The sequence below is a fragment of the Wyeomyia smithii genome, chromosome 3, assembly GCF_029784165.1.
Source record: "Wyeomyia smithii strain HCP4-BCI-WySm-NY-G18 chromosome 3, ASM2978416v1, whole genome shotgun sequence".
Taxonomy (NCBI): Eukaryota; Metazoa; Arthropoda; class Insecta; order Diptera; family Culicidae; genus Wyeomyia; species Wyeomyia smithii.
In genome coordinates, this window is record NC_073696.1 from 169,764,941 (window position 1) to 169,785,214 (window position 20,274).

At 36.2% G+C, this 20,274-nt stretch overlaps 1 protein-coding gene across 1 annotated transcript in view; it reads left to right on the forward strand.

Moving 5' to 3' along the window:
- LOC129733016 (protein ROP) overlaps positions 1-20,274 on the forward strand; it is a 60,832-nt gene continuing 40,558 nt past the window's right edge. Inside the window, exons 1-5 of the mRNA XM_055694554.1 lie at positions 1-149; positions 1,640-1,795; positions 3,635-3,790; positions 12,769-12,872; positions 13,360-13,508. Of these exons, the coding sequence (XP_055550529.1) occupies positions 122-149; positions 1,640-1,795; positions 3,635-3,790; positions 12,769-12,872; positions 13,360-13,508 (593 nt within the window). The 5' untranslated portion in view covers positions 1-121. The remainder of the gene's footprint in view (positions 150-1,639; positions 1,796-3,634; positions 3,791-12,768; positions 12,873-13,359; positions 13,509-20,274) is intronic.

The window sequence follows — 20,274 nt, forward strand, 5'->3', positions numbered from 1 at the left end:
GTAGATTTTTCCGGTTTTTCGAGCAGTCGTAGACATTTTTCAAAAACATCTGGCATCTCTGGATTGATCAAATATATTTTAGTTATCTATCTCAGTCAACAAAGCATAATATAAATTCGCGATGGCGTTAAAATTACTTGTGGGTCAAAGTAAGTTTATTTGTTCATTGAATGTTACTTTAAACAAAATAACAGCATTATTGTTTTTCTAATTTCGAATATAAAGTTTGTTTGTACCGTCATTCACTTCATCATCTAAGCTGTTCAAAAAAATCGAACGGATGTTCTATGTTTACATGTTTGTTAAATGATGATAATAGATTTTATTTAAAAAAGGATTTTAAGAAGATTTCACTATAAGTTATTTGTGTGATGATAAGATTCGACCTATTTTTAAAATAATGAGATTGTAACTTATTAAAAGCCATATTTGTTCAATACGTGTATATTGATTTTTCACTTTCTGTCTTGCGCAAAGAGCGTTGCTATATTTATCAATGTTAAAAAACGCACTTTGTAACTTATATTCTAGTAGTTTAAGTTAAATGTTTGATTTGAAATATTGAAGCGATAATTTTAAAGTGGTTTATTTTTAGGCAAAGTAATAGGGATGTAGAAGAAAAAAGTCAACATTTTCATGAAAAATATACCGATATGTATTTTGAAATGGAGCAAAACAGTTTCCAACTCAAATGTTCAATGAGGGAACTTAACTGACGTAGCATTTTTTCATGATCTTCAAAACCCCCTTCCCCCCTCGTAGCATTTGGTCGCAAAACTTTAACCCCTCCCCTGAAAAAAAACGTAGCATTCGATGAGAAAAAAATCAACATGTCTGCTTAAATTTATTTATCACACTTACGCTTGTGACAACATTTTATATGATGTTATCTTCGCTCTGGATTAATGTCTTCTGCTTCGAAGGGTTTGTGTTTTGATACGAGATGGAAAGACGTTTATACAATTTCACGTGATTCATGTCTGTAGAAAACACAGAAAATGTTCCGGAATTAGCAACAAAGAAAAAACATCCCTGCACTTACCAGCTCTGAAAAGAAACGAGTATCTTGTAGTTTACTTTTAAAAGCCACAAAGAAACAACGATTTTTGTTTTCAAAACAGATTGTGTGTTTGGAAATCCAAGCGATTGTTTATGAAGCAGAGCTTTCAGAAGATTGCCACAAATAAAAATATTTGGACAACTCTCGATGCAAAACTTTGGGCAATGTTCTAGTGTGTTTTTAGTATACATTTTTCCTGTAAAAAAATCGGTCTTGGCTACGCCGATTTTAATCTCCCCCTTGTCACAGCTGGTCACAAAACGATAATATCCCCCCTCACCCCATGAATACTACGTCATTCAAGTATGGTCCCTAAATGAATTGAATAAATAAACGTTTGAAATAAAACAAACTACATTAAAATCAGGATGGTTCACGGTTATTTATTTCATCACGCCTATTTTTGTTGATAGAACAATTAATTCGTTTGTTTTTCATTTCACGTTTTATTCAGATCTATTTAAAATGTTAAATAAGGTAATCAGAACTGCGCAAAAATCTATTATGACAACAATTTTCACAGTAATATATGCCTGCCAAATCTGGTTTAGAACTACGTCAATCTTTCTTTTTTTTTAGAAATAATGAACGAGGTAGTTCGTTATAAGAATCCTGCTTCTCAAGCCAATGGAAAACCAGGTACTGAATGGAGAATTTTGATAGTAGATCAACTTGCTATGAGAATGGTATCAGCGTGTACAAAAATGCATGAAATAAGTGCCGAAGGGGTCACACGTAAGTATATACACTAAAGTCGGCGTTTACGCATCACTATACCGTCTAAAAACCTCAAAAACAATCATAGATACGCGTAAAAATCTCGAAAATCACACCAAAAACGCATAAAATTTGAAACTCACATAAAAAAATTCGCGTAAAAAACTTTACTTGTTGAAAGTGTATCATGATGTCTACTGCCGCGCATAGCAAGTCCGCCCCATTTACATTTTCAATAAAATTGAGTTAATAAGCGGAAATGGTAGCTAACTATGCAAAGATTCATAACAATAGATAAACTCAACACCTTTGTTCTGAAAAACTTCGGGAAAACATCCAAACATATTGTCTCATATCGTGAGAAGTCATGGTAAGAAATTATATAAAAACGCGTTTTTCTCGGCTTGCTGAAAATGCAAATGAGACTGACATGCTATGTGCGGCAGTCTAGCTTTCGAAAATAAAAAAAAAATAGAAGGATTTCCAGGCCCTAAGCAAATGGCCGACTCACGAATTGCGAAATTTCAATCTGCCTAACTATGTAAACTTATTCGATTAATCGAAACTTTGCTCCATTTCGAAAACAGCCTGGTGCGGCAGTCTAGCTTTCGAAAATAAAATAAAAATAGAAGGATTTCCAGGCCCTAAGCAAATGGCCGACTCACGAATTGCGAAATTTCAATCTGCCTAACTATGTAAACTTATTCGATTAATCGAAACTTTGCTCCATTTCGAAAACAGCCTGGTGGCAACGAACTCTACTAATTACTAACTATCACTACACTACACTGAGATTTTTTTTTGACGCGGGGGATGCGTTCAAAATTTGTATGGGCCGCCATAAAAAACCTTCAAGTTAAAAACATGTTTAGTATTTACACCGAAAATTGATTTTTTCAAACAAATATATGATCACTTTTTGCCTAAAACGGAAAACGTGATTGAAATGAGCTCGATATCTTGTACCGTTTTCAGAAATGAAGCAAAGTAACCCACATAAAAAAGACTAATGTATTTCTCGAACCTAGAGGTTATCCCTTAGTTAAACCAAACCGAATCACACCACGCCAAACAATAAACCACGCAGCAAATTCACGACCGGAAACCGAAAATCAGAAGTGTATGTAATATATGATGCGGTCATTCGATAGACTCTGCCATTTGTTATATCGTTCGTTCGTGATTTGGGTGTTTGTATTTAAGGCATTCGTTTATAGTCCGTGATTTCCGCCTGCGAATCATAGGGCCTTCTTAAGGCTGGATTACACTCTTTGACCAAGCGTCAAATATTTGTCTCTTTTCGACAGATAAAAATTTGGTCAAAGATAATTGTTTGTCAATTTTTGTCCAATTTTTACATGTGGCAAACACGGACAAACAACAATCATGATGTCAAATAAATTTGACCATTATGTCAGAAGGTCAAATATTTGACCATTGGTCAAAGACTGTAATACAGGCTTTACAGAAGACGAGGCGAGCAAAATGTATTGCGAAACGCGAGTGAAATTTTATTGATGCCAGCTTAGTCACGATTGGGTCGTGCAGTTTCGCAGACGAGCTACTCATCTAGAATTTAGGAGACTCACTATCTTTAATACCAAAATTGGTCGGATGAGTGACTCGCCGCTCACCTCGTCTTTTGTAATAGGCCCCAATATAAATATTCTAAAACTTGATTTTGGAAATTTGGCGAATAATCGAACTAATAAAATAAAAATTGATTTTCAAGAAAAGCCGCCTAAAACAAACGAAAAAAGGGCTAAATTCTGGAAATCACGTAATAATGAATCGTACAAGATTCAAGAGAAATGAGTACGGTTTTCAAAATTCACTATTCACTTAACATCTTTTCAGTTGTTGAAGATATAAATAAAAAAAGGGAACCGTTACCAGCCATCGAAGCGGTTTATTTGATTACGCCATCGGAGGATTCTATACGATTATTGATGAGAGATTTTGAAAATCCCGCTAAACCAACATACAAAGCTGCACATGTATTCTTTACTGAAGGTATGTGATCCCAATACATAAGCATCTCATTTATGGCCTATCCAGAGTTAGTCTTAATGAACATTCAACTGAAACATGAAATTTCTCTGGTAAGTTTAACGGTCCTGTTATTGAATACGATGTATCGATCCATCAATTGAATGTCTAAGAAATGTGCGCATGATGTTGCCTGCGTACCTAACAGATTTTTTTTTTCATATTACTTCGCAAAGCCATATTTAATTTATCACACTTTTTCATTTTTTCCATGGAAAATGATATTGTGAAAAATAAAGACACTTGCATCTTGTATTGAATTTTGTATATACCAATTTGCATGGGCGGATTTAGGCACTGGGGGCCCGAGGCAAATATTAGAGCGAAAAAAGCAAATCTTCGTAAGGGGTCATCCACATACCAAGTGGACAGATTTTAGACGATTCGATCAAAAACAGAAAAAATGCCAGAACGATTTGTTTGGTATAATATCTCCGGCATAGCTGTAGATATAAATTTCGTTCTTCCAGAAAAATATACACTTTGAGGCAAAACAAGGAAAAAAAGCAAACAAATACACAAATACAAATTAAAATTAAATTAAAATCTCAAAAAACTCACTTTAAGGAGTCTGATTTTTTTCACCAAAACTGCACACTGTAAGCTATACAATGTTTTTCAACTGAACCTGATGAAATAAAAATAAAAAAAAATTAAAGGGTATGCGCTTGAGTGCACAAACGTAGGCTTGCCGTGGGACTATGGTGGATGTAAAGATTTAATTCTGCCGTAGCCATAATATATAACACACACCAAACGTACAAATACCATACACAATAATCCATGAACATTTCACAGAAAACCACATACACCTGTCATAAACCACAGCATACAAATACCAATACCCACATGAACTGCCCATAAATGCATAACAGTCCCATGTAATTTCTCATCACTTTTTGCTTAAACCTCAAAAACTTCTTCGGTGCTCTCAAAAAAACCGCAATGAAAAGCTTTTTGTTGCTAAATTGATTAGAAAAATATGAATTTTGGTCAGTCCCATGTTACAAATGAACGCAAAACAAGCTCATTACTGAAAATAACTAGCATAAAATTATGGTCACCACACACAGACACACACACGTTACTCACACATACACACACACACGTTACTTACACATACACACACACGTTACCTACACATACACACACACGTTACTTACACATACACACACACGTTACTTACATATACATACACACACACGTTTCGTACACGTACACACACACGTTACTTATACATACACACACGTTACTTACACATACACACACACGTTACTTACACATACACACACACGTTACTTACACATACACACACACGTTAGTTACACATACACACACACGTTAGTTACACATACACACACACGTTAGTTACACATACACACACGTTACTTACACATATACACACGTTACTTACACATACACACATACGTTACTTACACATACACACACGTTACTTACACATACACACACGCTATTCACACACCCACACGCTACTCAGACACACACGCTTGATATACGACACACTATACCTACACTATCGGCAGCACCCAAACGGCTTCCAAGTCTTCCAATGATCCCCAGTACCGTTCACCTCCAATTTCGTGCTGTATTCCAACAACGATATCTGAATTAGATTACCACTGGTGGGGTCCAACTCAGATCGAAGGGAAGCCGAACTGTTCGCCTTGATGGTCGACCAGGGAATGATCTTCTCTCAACACGGAATGTCCTCTTATAGCGTCACTCAGTGTAGGGAACTTGAGTGATTGGGGGAAGAACCAATCACGTGGAAGCATCTTTGCTTTCTTTCTTTGTCGCTTACGTTGGGTGATGAATGCGATGCCAATTGGCTGGCATTGCTAGCCAATGACTGAATGCGTGTTATCATTTCGTCTATATTTTTGAAGTCTTCGTTAGGGAAATATACCAATCGTATGAAAAATGTATGTGGATATTCGACCTTCAAACTTTTCTGCAATTTTCACGGAGTAATAAGAAAATGGTAACTAAAATTATCATGTCATACAAATCTTGTATATTTTAGCTTTCCAACGGTATATTAGCTATTGAAATCGGAACAGTTGTTTGAGCGCTATAAGCATTTAAAATCTTCCATTCCGCCAACCAAAAACTTTACATGTTCAATCCAGTTTTCACAGAATATACCTTAGTATAGTGAAGAAAGACGTAGTCAAAAACACATATTTTTCGAACTTTGACTGATCTTGGAAAAATGAAACTAAATTGCCAATTAAATATTTTTTAAATCTTTTCAGTACCTATAATTAAGGACAAAACTATTGTCTACAACGAAGCTTCTTCCATTTTATGATTTTTGGTGACATATTCTCCTCTACCTGTTAAACGCATGGGAACACTAGACTTTCTCTCACATTGAGGTGGTAACTGCCCACATTTAGTCGTAGTGCTTTTTTTAGTTTTTTTTTTAACCCACCACCATTGTAGCATTTCGTTACAAAGTCAGACCCCCTCTAGATAATTACGTAGCTTTATAATAATCCACTTTTTGCAAATTTTATTATCAAAAACATACCTTGTATCATAAATGAACAAGAAAAAACAAGAATGCATTAAAAATTACCCTAAACAGACAAAACAGTGATATAAAAGAACAATTAGAAAAAACCCAATTTTTTTTTCTTAGTGTCATATTTGCTACGTAGCTTGGCTTGAACTCGCACCCTTCCCCTCGTCACATTTCGTCCCAAAACTGCAACTGTATTTTTTTATTTTAGTTTTCACTCCGTCGAGAACTGAGTAGCCGTAATCAGTGCTCACGCAATCGGAAATGTGTAAGTTAATGTTTTTTTTCTGTGTACCTTGTCTTACAATGCTCTTAATGTCTCTGACATATGTTGATTCAAAACATGCAAAATGATGTTTTGAGCATGAGCATGAGCATGATTGACCGCCCGCGGTTGCTACTCCGTTATTGCCAGATCAGGTGTAATTACACAGAGAACCAACAGATGATGCTTGGGACCAGTCATGCCACATTTTCGTCTGTATTTCGGAGCTCAAAAAATCTTGTCACCTTGGTAAAATTTCAGAAAATCTGTATAAAAATCTGCATATGTACTGGAGCTATCCTTCTCGAAAAAAATTACATTATAGCTTGTTTAACATTTATCCCGTGGCTTATTCATGCACACGTTTATGCGTAGCATATGAATATAGTAAAACCTCCGACACGCTGAGCCGCATTTGAGTTAATTTTTGTTTTTCAACTATATCAATAAGTTTAATTGACGACCCTATGAAAACCAAAAAAATATGTATAAATCTGTATTTTTTACAGAAAATCTGCAATCTGTATATGCAGATATCTGTATGAAAAATACGTAAAAAATCTGTATAAATGCAGATAAATCTGAATATGTGGCATCACTGCTTGGGACTAACATGCATCCTCAATGTGTAAAAACTGATGACCTCAATCTTTATATTGGGCAATACCAGCGCCGGCCGCATCCGAATGCAGGTCAATGAAGTATTGTGTATGAGAATATGTTGACGTGATATTCTGAACCGAGAACACCTCTGCACTTCCACGAAAAATCACTGGGATGTTGGAGATAAGGGAAAGGTTTGCAGCAGGGTTCGTTTTGGTAAACGGCGCAATGAGTTCGAGTACCGGGTTCATAGAAACACATATCGCGCCTGTAAGTTCGTTATATCGGCCGCGAAAGTCGTAATGTGATCCTAACTTATTCTGTTTGCTAATTAATGTACCACCGCAAAAATAAAGTGCACGCGAGGTTACGGGACATATTGCCAATTTGGAACAAACTCAAATATTCGGACATCTCCGCGCGAGTTCATTATACTACTTCCGAGAAATATTATTTATTTATTTCAGTCGACTACACAATCTTAATTCTATCCTCGCTGACGCCTCGCCACTCATATTACCTCCACGTAAAGTGACTCTCTTTATATAGTAATCTGTTGAGCGTTGTTAATCTATCCGTAGATAACTTGACCTCTTGGAAGGTATCGACTATAAAACGCTATACGATCTCACGAATACACACACTCGACTAATATTAATCACTCTGGTCTTAACGTATTTTTCAGCTATCTGACCTATGGTTTAATTGGTTCTGTTTCATTAATTTACTGAATGTTATCTGAAAAGTTACGAATGACTGAGGAAAAAAACAAGTGGAAAACATGAAAAATGATGTTTTGTCAAAAAATGGAAACAACCCTTCGGCAATTGCAGGGCCCTCAAGGGTTGTTTGATCTACTCAAGAAGAAGAGTATTTAGAAGCCTGTTTAGATTTATTGTTAACAAAAAGAACATACCTATAATTCCAATTGACTAACCCGAGTGCCTTAATGATAAAAATATTTTTAATTCGTAATTTAATTTTCAATTTAGAATCTTTTGTCTCGGTGTATATTTTTTCTAGGAAAAAAAAATACTGTTGACAACTTAACCAAAGATGTTATACCAATCAAACAAAACGTTCTGCCTTTTATTTTTTCCTTTTTTTTAAACCTTAACTTTTTAATTTCTAATTTCTCTATGACCATCAATGTTTAGCAAGAGATTAGCAGTTTTTTTTTAAAAATATTTAATTTTTAAAATGAGGTTATTGAGAGTTTTTTTGTTTTTTATTTTATTTGTTTTTGTTTTTCCATAGTATATATTTTACCGAAAAAATAAACTTCAGAAACCTGGACGTTATTTTGTCCAGTTTGACCTTCTGGTCGCAGTGATAAATAACTTTTAATACCTTTTTTTGCACCCTTCGTTTTTCGTCAAAATTTGGCTCATCAAAATTGTTTTAACTCTTGAATTCCTTTATAAATCTACTTAAACCGTCATGAATCGTCTTGACATGCTCCACTCTTGGTTTCAGTGGGCCTGCAATTTCTTCAAAGTCTAGATCGCTTACAAACTCATGACATTTGACTGATGTTCTGGATCCTATCAAAAAACGATTTGACATCGGTGATCTTTTTTTTTTCATATATTTCTGGTCTGCTCCGTATGTTTACATGTAGATTTTCCTAATGTGGGGTAGATGGGTTGATATAAAATGGAAAAGCTTCTGCAAACAGTAATATACTACGAGAAATTTGTATTCCAATACCGGTAATACAACCACTAGGGTTCGATGTAGTAATTCTCCATTCACTGGAAAATAGATTACAACTGGATGTACTGTTACAATCTTTGTTGCATGTGACACCGTAACTTTATAGTTTTCTGCAAAATCAGCATACACCATAACTTCATTGGTAGCGATAGAAGTTCGCTGTTGTGTAATAATGAGGTAAAAAGTTTTTTAGATGACTTAAAAATTTGCAACAAACTCATCTAAAAAAAAAAGAAAAATCAATTAGTCAATTGAATCAATTAATAATACCCACTCAAAATTGGTATTTGCATTTCAAAAATTCAAGCGTTCAAGTGTTTTCACTGTTGACGAATTTATTTAAGCAAAAGCAGTTTTCATGTCTCAAGAAAAAGCAGTCTGGCGTTATTCCCGACCAAACCAGATGAATTCGTACCAGTGCAGTTACTGATGAATTTTTCACTATTGGTAACGTTCTACAAGCTCGCAAACACAAATCGTATATTTTGGCACTATTACGTTGTACTAGAATACTAGTATGCAATCTCTTCGGCGTGAAAGTACTAAAAAAGGGCTGTGAAAAATGAAGCAAATGATTTTTACCGCTGGGAAAATAATCATATTTTTATGTTAAATTAAGGCATGACTTTTAAATCAATTAAATGCAGGACTTATTTATTAAATTTTAATGGGTGGTTATTACCAGAATTAAGTTTTTTATTGCAATGAGAACGGATTCGCACTACAAAGGCACAGATGGTGACCTTTTTTTTGCTCGACAGTTTTCGATTTGCCGGTAATTTTTTCAGTCTTTGGTCGGTTCTAACGAGCCATCTCGAGTTGGAAGACATGCGAAGACATTTTTATTGGAACGTGAAGACATTTGGAAAAATGACCTGGCATCCCTGAAGACACCGTATCGAAAAGTACTGTTTCCTCTCTTGCAGACTGCGACAGCAGCGTTCAACTGTACGCTTCTTTATTTGAGAGAATCGTGTGACCAGAAGCCAACACGGATGGTTAACGATTCTCTTATGTGCCGATCTCCGGCTGCTTCGATATCTCGACTGTCGCATTGTGCGAATGGCAATAATCTAAGGGGAGACATCTGGCTTCTTACTCTTCTTACTCACCCACCTCGATGATCCCTGTTGTATTTTTCGTAAGTGATGCCATTCACTCGGAAAATACTTGAATGTTTTTAATGCTTTTTATCAGCACTATGCACAATTCCTCCTGCAGGCGATAGTGTTACCGTCTAAGGGTTACCGGCAGGCCCGGATTTGAGAGGGGGCAAAGGGGGCAAATGCCCCGGGCCTCCCGATTGAAGGGGCCCCCCTAGTCCTAGGGCGACCATTTTTTTTGCTCGTCACCTTTCAGAACGATACCTCTAAATCTTTTAAGGAAAGAGGGCCTCACAAACAAATTTGCCCCGGGCCCCACAGCGTCTAAATCCGGCCCTGGTTACCGGAGAATCTGCATCTTTAATATCCTTAAAATCCAACGTGTCATCCATCAAAGATTATGATTCATTTATTGACCCATCGGAATTGTACTCTCCGCACAAGCAATATGCCTCAACAAATATGTTCCAAACTTAATACAGAACGGATTCAAAAGTAGAAATAAGCTTACACTACACTATTTACTTCCGACATTGAGCAGCGGTATGCCGTTCTTATGCTTCACGCAAAACCGTATTAACTCCTTGCGCATCTTTAGATCTTTTGGTAATTGATATAAGTGATGATCCAAGTCGGATCTCTTACTACACCCGTATTTGTACGCTTTGTGCTTTATTTTGAATGTTCACTTGAAAATATTTCAAATTATAACAGGTGACATCATAAAAAAACATAAATCAAAACGAAACATGTTGTTCAGCAACACTGCCAGCAAGCCTGATGATAAACTTTAACGCACTCGGGGTTTCAACCAATCAGCAAGTGGTTCCCCAAGTGAATGCAAAACTATACTCAGTTGAATCCCCTTAGGCAATAATAGGCAATCATGCGACAGTTTAGTACAGTAATAAAAAATAAATATCAATATCAATCGTGTACACCAGAAGACTTGAATCCCAACTTCTAAACTTTTTCATCCGAAAATAGTTCGCTGTAGCGAAAGTCTCATACAAATTTAGCATATTTAAGCAAAACCAGGACAATAAAAGCATGAATCTTACAAATTCAATTAACGTCCTCGGACCCAAATAAAAATCGATGCTAAGTAAATTGATTCCACTTCAATGCAATGCAATAAAAAATGCAATAAATAGACAGACAGCTACAGTCAATAACACACGAGCCAGAGATTGTCTGTACAATGACAACAATATAAAGAGAAGTGAGCGAGAGAATTGTTGTTCATATTGAATTCGTGACAAAAAGCAAGAGATAAAGCAGATCGTATGAAACTTCGGTAGCGGCTACTGTCGCGTAGTGTTTTAGAGATGGTCGGGTTTGAGTTTGTAAATTTTTGAAAGTGTCGGGTTCGGGTTTGAAAATTTTGGAAGGTGTCGGGTTCGGGTTTGGTGGGAAAAAAAATTTCGGGTTAGGGTTAAAAAAAGGTCGGGTTTAGGTCTGAAAACCCGAGACCCGACTTAATCAAATAAGCATTTTTGTAAGATAACGATGTCTAATTTCATGCAACTGTAAAAATCACTAACATTTCAATACCATTCGAGGCTCGAAGCTTCAGGGCAGTCTCAAATTGGTAAAAAAAATTTTCCCCCCAAATAAAAATCTCGGGTTCGGGTTTCACAGTTTCGGGTTCGGGTTTCACAAAAATAAAATTTTCGGGTTCGAGTTGGGTTTGGGTTTGATCGAAAAAAACAGCTTCGGGTTCGGGTTTCATCCGAAAAAAAAAACTCGGGTACGGGTTTGAAAAACTACTGTCGTGTGGATACTGTAGCGTACCAGTACATTTCCCCATCTTGACCACAAGGTTACAGAGTCCGATTTGACATGCGATTCATCATGAGTTTAAATCTTAGTAGAATCAGGCCGTGCGGTGTCAAAGGGACTTTTACGCATGTGTTTATTTTCTGACTCACGAAGAGTCAAATTTACGCAGACTATCTTTCTAAGGTTAATTTAAAGCGAAGTCACTGTCGCCTGATGGTTTTCAATAAATGACTGCCAGGGACTGCAGTATGCAAAAGAATATCTTTTTCATTCCCTTTCTGATGATGGGTCGGTTTGAAATGTTCAATGGAGATTATCATTTGTTACAGTAGTTTTAATGAGGTAAAATTTGACATAAAACAAACGGTCGAGTAGAACATGTTTTGCTAACTTCAATATGAGTTTTATTTTAGACGACATACATCTCTGATTTAATCATGTTTTATGTAAAAAATATAAACTTTCGAATTGCATAAAAATTTTCAAGTCTAATTCCTAATCTATTTCTCTGAAAAACTTCAATATGGTGACCACCCCATTTGATGTTTCTTTTCCGTTTCCATCAATATGTTGGTTTAGGTAATTCTACAAAGAAATTAAGGAGTTAGAGCAATTTTGGTGAACCAAGTTTAAACGAAAAACGAAGGATCCAAAAAATATCTGTCAACCTCCAGTTAACGAGAGGTTCATTCATTTGGTTCACATGGGCTTTCAAACAAAACTAACTTCAATAGTTTTCAACACCTTTATATCATAGGGGGCCGGTCTCAACATGAATTACTCATTAACAATTTTGGAAATGAACTGAAAATTATTGATTGGTAGTGAACACTTTAAACATTATATCTATTAGATTATTTGAAATAAAACGTTCAAACATAAAATAACACTTATAAAATTAGACTACAACATATTTTAATAATTTTAGTTTGTCCAGAAGAGCTGTTCAACGATATTTGTAAATCAGTGGTTTCCAGAAAAATAAAAACGTTAAAAGAAATTAATATTGCTTTTCTTCCATACGAGTCACAGGTAAGTCCAATGGGCAACGAATTTCGTGTATTTTAGTTTTGGTACATAACTATTTAGTATTCATTTTCAAATGAAATTTTACAAATCAGAACGAATGGTCCAATCGTGAATTATAAATGGCCGAATTATACGAACATTCACGAACGACCGAATCTCAAAAGACCGAAACTTTTTTTGACCGAATCTCGAAAACCCGAAACGTACAAATGTAGTATGAAATAGAAAGTAAAAAATACGAATAATGTACAAATAGCTAAAATAATTTTTGAATAAGTAATCAATTTACAACAAAATTCAACAATAACCCATGCATTCACGTCAGCTTACTTAATCAACCAGTTTCCACCAACTTATTAAACCATATGTAAATTCGTCACTACAAATCACCCCATATGTGTTGTGTTAAGTATGATTTATTTATTTGAGCAAGTAATATTCTTATACACTTCAAGTTCACTAAAATATATAAAATAAACGTTTGTTCTAGGTGTATTCTCTTGATTCTCCTGTTACTTTCCAATGCGCCTATTCACCAGGTCTTGCTGGTGCACGTAACGCCAATATGGAGCGTATCGCTGAGCAAATTGCTACACTTTGTGCTACATTGGGAGAATATCCATCAGTTCGTTATAGAAAGTAAGTTTATTACCTTTGACACTTAGAGTTCCGATAGTTTATAGTTTCCCTTCTCTGCACTAGTTTCCACTTATACATATACTGCCGCTAGTGGTAAGCTTGTCCCTTTACATGCACCAGGAAGCGAGAAAAGCGTGTTTTAAATTAACTCCATATCATTGCTTTTTATGAGATGAGACAATAAGCTTGGAAGTATTTCCAATGGTTTCCTGTACAAAATTGTTGAGTTCGTCTATCGTCACGACAACATTGTTTTTAGATACCTACTGATTTCCAGTTTAAAGTTTTTGAGTTTAATTTAAATTTCACTTACCAGTTCTAATTTCAAATATACTAGATAAGTATACGATCGCGCACGGTAAAGGGCCCTATGAGGTTTAGTTTTTGTCCATTGATATGACAGCGGGTAAGTGAAGTTCAGAGAAAGACCGTCTCCATATGCAACACAAATCTATACTATTGTAACCGCTCGCATAACGAAGCGTTGGAAAAGTTTCAAACTAAACTCGAAACGCTTAAGTTTAATTCGACACCCCTAATGTAGGTCGACTTTTAGTCTAGAAAACAACCAATCCATGCGAACCGGTTGATCCTTTGCCGTGAACAAAGAATTCCTCTCAAGACCTCTCAATGCGATAATCTGATCCAGCCAACTCTAAGTTAGATAGCGTGATTACAAGTAACGCTAACAAGAGAAGATTATAAGTACAAGGTGCAATTGAGCCGTTGCGGAACAGACCATTTTTTTTCAAAAATGAGTTTTTTACATAATCCGCATCTACTCAAGAAACTGAAGTTAGGAGACTAGAAAAATTTCGAAAAATCGAAAGCTGATTTATACTATGTTGAAATTTCGTTCGAAACAGAACGGCCATTCTGTTTCGGAACAGAGTGGTCTATGTACATAAATCGAGGTAATACCATCATGTAACATATTACATGTGATATGTAACTTGTCACTAGTCCTGTAACATGTCACACGTGGTTTGTAACATGTTACATGTAATGTAACACGAAAAATGTAACATGTCGAATATCATGGAAATGTAACATTTTGTGTTACATGTAATGTTACACGTCACATGTTACATGTGACATGCAATGTACATCATATAACATGTGACACTAGCTATTGTGTACGAGTTAACGTCATGTTTATGTACATAAACCACTCTGTTCCGAAACGATACGAGGATTCCAGTAAAATATATATGAAGTCATAGTGGTCTATGTACATTGGTATGGTGAATTCACTTATTTCGCCAAAAAAATGGTAATTTTATGTATTCACATGTTAAACCACTTCATAACCTTTTTGTATTGGAACATTTTGTTTGAAAGAATCCGTTGAACAGAATTTTATTCAGAGATTTTTCGAAAATTGCTTCTCCTGACAAATTTGCTCGATGGCACATAGACCACTCTGTTCCGCAACGGCTCAATTAATGGAAAAAAGTTTGAGATAATCCAACGATCATAAACCCTACCTTTGGCGCCATCGCGCTAGCTTCCACTGCTATCGGCTCGAACACGCAGTGCGGCGAGCGGTTACTCAGAACCAAAGACAGGTTTGTCGAACGCGTTTTCAACACCTTTGGCGTTCACGTCGTGTAATCGGCTTAGTTAGAATTCGGGCCCGGTAGTGGAACTATCGGCCATTGCTGCGTCAGCGTAAACGCACCTTAAATAACATGCGCCAGCGTCTCCTGTCGTCGATTCCGTCGAAACAAGCAACTGATGTTGCGAGTCAAGATCAGAGAAAACTATTATAATTAATTCACACAATATGTATCGTACACACTACTAACCTAACTAAACATCAAACAACCGAATAAGAATATGATCAATACAAGTCGATGTTTCGTTTTTAAGCTGCACATATCGTGTTGAATAGTTCGTTAGTAAGGATTTGAACCCTCTTTTGGTAACGTCAGATTTATCTTCGAGTGTTTTTAGATTAATCCCGCGATTGATAGACCCGCCCTGAGTAGGTCAGCCGGGCAGGCCTCATAAAACGCAATTCCGCATCACGCTGCAAGGCGTGTTGGCGCTTAAGCGGATTTGTAACATTTTACTTAGGGTATTGGTCGAGGTTGTTTAGGTCAGAAGGGCGGTCTCACATTTTCCGTTGAGTTCCGTTTTGGTTTAGCATTTGGGACTGTGTCCCCTTCTCTGCCGATTCACGGTGTACAGGATACTTCCGGCCCAAAAATCATAGAAGGCGACGCGGTTTCAGTATCGTTTTGTAAGTTTTGCGTTCTTCTCGGGCTTGTATCCGGAATCATTCTGTTACATTATTTTGTTGTAGCTTTGTTTCATTACTCAAAACGGTACAAAATATCGACTTAATTCTAATCACGTTTTCCGTTTAACCACAAGAGTAATCATATAATCATTTTGAAAACACAATTTTTGGTGTTAATACTGAAATTAAAAAGACTTGCGTTTCGGCCGTTATACTGACTGCTACCATATTCAAATGAAGTAAAACTTTTGACGTAGAACTATGTTTTTCTTTAGCATATCACATACTGCCGGTACCCGAATAACTGTCCCATAATGAAAAACAACATGTTGAGAAAACGGCGATTTAATATTATCCGTGAATTTTCGGGTTTCCAGCAATTACATCCAGAACCAATGACCATAACAGTTTCATAGCACCACAAGTTTATTGTTGAGAACAAAAAACCATGGATGGAATTGGTTTTACGTTATATAACTTGTAAAAAAGACAAAATGGGACAAAATATGCGGGTACATTTCAAAAGTACTCGCATATTTTGTCCCATCACATATAAATTCAACCAGCAACCGGCACTATCATTGGCAACGTAGATTGTACTACAGAAAAACAACAGTCTAGGTAATTAAATGACATACTTCTATATGCCTAAAATTATCCGATATACACTAATCTGGAGCAAAATTATATGTTTGCAGTTTGTACCACTATGCAGTGGGACTGTAATGCGGGTACTTTTAATATGGGACAAAAACAACTTGGTATTTTTTCCATGTTTTTCCATACAGAAGTATCAATTTGAATTTTTTTCCAGAAAATATGATAACAATTAAGTCGATTCCCGATGTTAACTCAAAAGTGACCAAAATCAGTATGGGACAGTTATGCGGGTACCGGCAGCATAGGTGTGTACATTCAAAATTTGTCAACAGAATGGGAACAAAATTTGTTCCATTTTAAATGCTTATAAGTCGGTTAGTTTTCAATTGATTGGAAAAATATTCATGCATCCGCCCAAATGCATAAACATGTTGTTTGATTATGCAAACCATTTTACTATTAAAAATTTTCAAGCCTTGTTGAAACGAAAATTACGTCCTCTGATTGGTCGCTGGCTGGTTTTGCCCAAAAAAACGTACAGAATAGTATACCGAGTTAGCTGTAGCATAACGGATTGCGCCAGTATCAGCCGGCTTCTCGAATATGCTTTTGGCTTAAACAAATCATTTGCCGGTTGGTCAAATATATCAGCAGCAAACGTTTCTATTTGCCGGTTGAGGTTTTGCCTTCCTTCCCGCGATGAAGCTTTGCCTTTTTTTGGCAACAACACAAGCAAGCATTCTGTGCTGGATCCTAGCAATTGAAATCTGCCGTGACCGTCTAACTTTCCAAATGTGAAAACAGCTATTTCAGTGTGTTGACAGAGTGCCTTCGAAGGTTACTATCAGCATTTCGATTTTGAACAGGAAACTGCCCTCTTTAGGGTAACTAAACGAGTAATGGAGAGTTTCTTGATTTAAGCAAGCAAAAGTAGACTTCATGACTTATCAATGAAACACTCTGAACAATGCATTTTTTGATAGTGCGCGTAGATCGTTCTATGTCAGTTATGCGGTCGTGTTTTGGATACAACCTCCTATTATTTAGAACGAGTTTCTGCGGCGTAAAAAGACCAGAGTGTACCTCTATACATTTATTCTATTTTATATTTACAACATAAAAACACTGAGCGTGACCTGCACTGTTATCTTACACATGTCATAACATGAGAAAGCATGTCAAATCAAATTATAACAAATTTGGCGCCAATCTTCAGAATCCTCACTAACAACCATTAGCTCACTTTGTAGTCAGTAAAATAGCTTAAAGTTTAGGTAGGGGAATTCGTAGCCTCAAAGTTACAGAGTCCGCCTTGACATGCGATTGGTCATGAGTTCGAATCAAAGTAGAAGCCAGAGCTGCGGAAAGTCAATATCACTACTGACATTGCGCCAGAATGATGCAACACCAGAATCTGCAAACTACAATGATGTTCTTTGCGTCACATCTCACTCTTATTTTTTTCTTGCTTTCTTTCGCGCTCATTCGGAGATGGCCGTACTGAGATTGAACCAGCAGAAATATCAAGTTCATTTTGACAGCATAATAATAAATGAACCACCCTAATGAAAATCGAGTTTGAGATACCTAATGAATATTAAAATAATTTACATCTGGTTTGGAACGAGTTGTGGGTCATTTTAGAAATCCGTTTTAAAATATTCTATATTATGTCTTCGGTTGCCCAGAAAACGGCTAAATCCCAGAAGGTCGATTTTCGGTCAACAATTTTTTTTCGAGGTAACACTAAATCTAGACGTTTTATGCATTTTTAAGACATTTGGCATTGAAAAAAAAACTCGATTTTCCCAATTTCCTGTTTCTTCCCCCCTTGGTAGTTTTTCGAAGGTAAAAAAATCGCAACTTTGAGCGCTTTGAGGCACCCCTAAATCAAGTCCGATAAAGCTGAAATTTTGCACGGATAATTTTTTTCGGGTCAATGAACAAAATGTACATGGTCGGTTCTAGAAATTTGACATGACCCCCTGCCTATCATGTTCATAACGATATTTGTATATCAAAAATTCTCTGTAGAAGTTTGCTTGCTTGTTGTAGGTTGAACTTGAGACAGTGTTAGTTCACGGCAAAAAAGTAAAAAAGTCGCGGGTGGCAAAATAGAAAATATTTAAATTTGTCGCAATTTCATGGTGAACATTTTTTTTTTCGGTAATACTAGATAAGTGTTTTTGGTAAAAACAAGTAATATTAATTTAGTATGTATTCGGTAATTGTTTCAAAAAGTCTTAAGTCATATTTTGGCGTTGGCGCTGACGCTGCGGGAGATCCATTAATGAATAACATAAAATGTTGCTGTTTTTATATTTTTATATTGTTTGGCGACATCCATAAAGTACGTCACGTATGTAGTGGGAAGAGGGGGTTAAGGAAATCGTGACGATATGTGACGTAGGAGGGAGGGGGTATAACGTTGTGTGACGTCACATAAAAAATATTTAAAAAAAGAAAATTGACTAGAAAAATGGTTTAGGATATAAAAGAGGTGTAGTATTATATCCACAAGCTTTTGATTAATATTCAAACTGAAGCTAATTAGTCACATACAATTACAGCATAAGTAATTCTTTGCTCCAAGCCATCAGTGAAAGTCCTGATTCTTCAAATGGGTCTGACGCAGTGTTGTCATATTTTCATCTGTACTGGGAGCTGCAAAAATCCTGTTCATTTGTACTATTTCCGTCAAAAATCTGTTCCATTGGAACATAGTTGTTTAATTTGTAAACCTGTGATAATTGTCTCATCGACGTTCGTTCATTGTTTTGTGACTCTGATAATATTAGTTCTGAACTACTAGCTCGTTTGTCAATGAAACTTTTAGATTGCGAGATCGCGTTCATTGTGTCGTTACTGAGTCTGTTACAAAGTTTAGTCTAATCTTTTCTAGCAATTTGAAAAATCGGTACTTGTTTGTACTTTTCACAAAAATTTACCAGTAACAGTGAGCTTTAGTTAATGCATAAAAAAACATGGATATGTAAAAGCTCCCATTGACATATCTAACGTTGATAAAACATATCCGATTACAGCAGTCGGAGACCATTCCTAGAATCCGTAGAATTTATAATATATCACCCTCGAGGGGGTGACACCCATGAGGAAAATTTTGATACGTGTCGATATTATATAAATTTGCTCCTAAGAGTATTATTTCAACCAATTTTTCGAAAATGGGTAGATTTAGTGCAGTTGAAAACGAATGTTCTAACACTCACAATTTTTAATAACAAAAAGGAAACACTGCAACCTGCTTGGGGTGACAACCAAGCGGGAAGGAGTGACACTCAAATTTTCCGCCCTGGGTGTCACCCAGTCACGCTACGCCACTGGGCGGGCTCTCAAACCCAGTATGGTCTATACAGGGTGTGGCAATGATATTATAGTTGTACTGATACATGTGTAAAACTGCTATGATTGTATTTACACTACCGTTGCTAGGAAAGGCACTATGTCATACCAATGTTTTAAAGTAGAATACTTCTCTCAGGAAGTTCGGCTACATAGGGATGTGAAATGAAAATCTAAAACCGAAAAAAGTGAAAAATATGTCCAATTTCAAATGCTAATAAATCGGTTATTATTCGATGGATTTCCTTCGTTCATGTAGCAATAGATTGGAAAATCGTCTAAGATCCTTCCCAAAAGAAGATAATTGTAATTTTATTATTCACACTATTGTACTATTGAAAATAGTCAAGTCTTGTCAAAACGAAAAATTCGACCTCTGATTGGTCGTTATATGATTGCTTCCCAAGCACGGTCGACAGAATCATATACCTTGCAATTGAAAACATCCTATTTGGCCTATATAAGAGCCTGTTTCAGCCGAAGCCGCTCATAATAGTTCTAGACAGCGACAACAGCAGTCGTCCTTTCTTAGCAGCAGCACTAGCTCTGTGGTTGGTC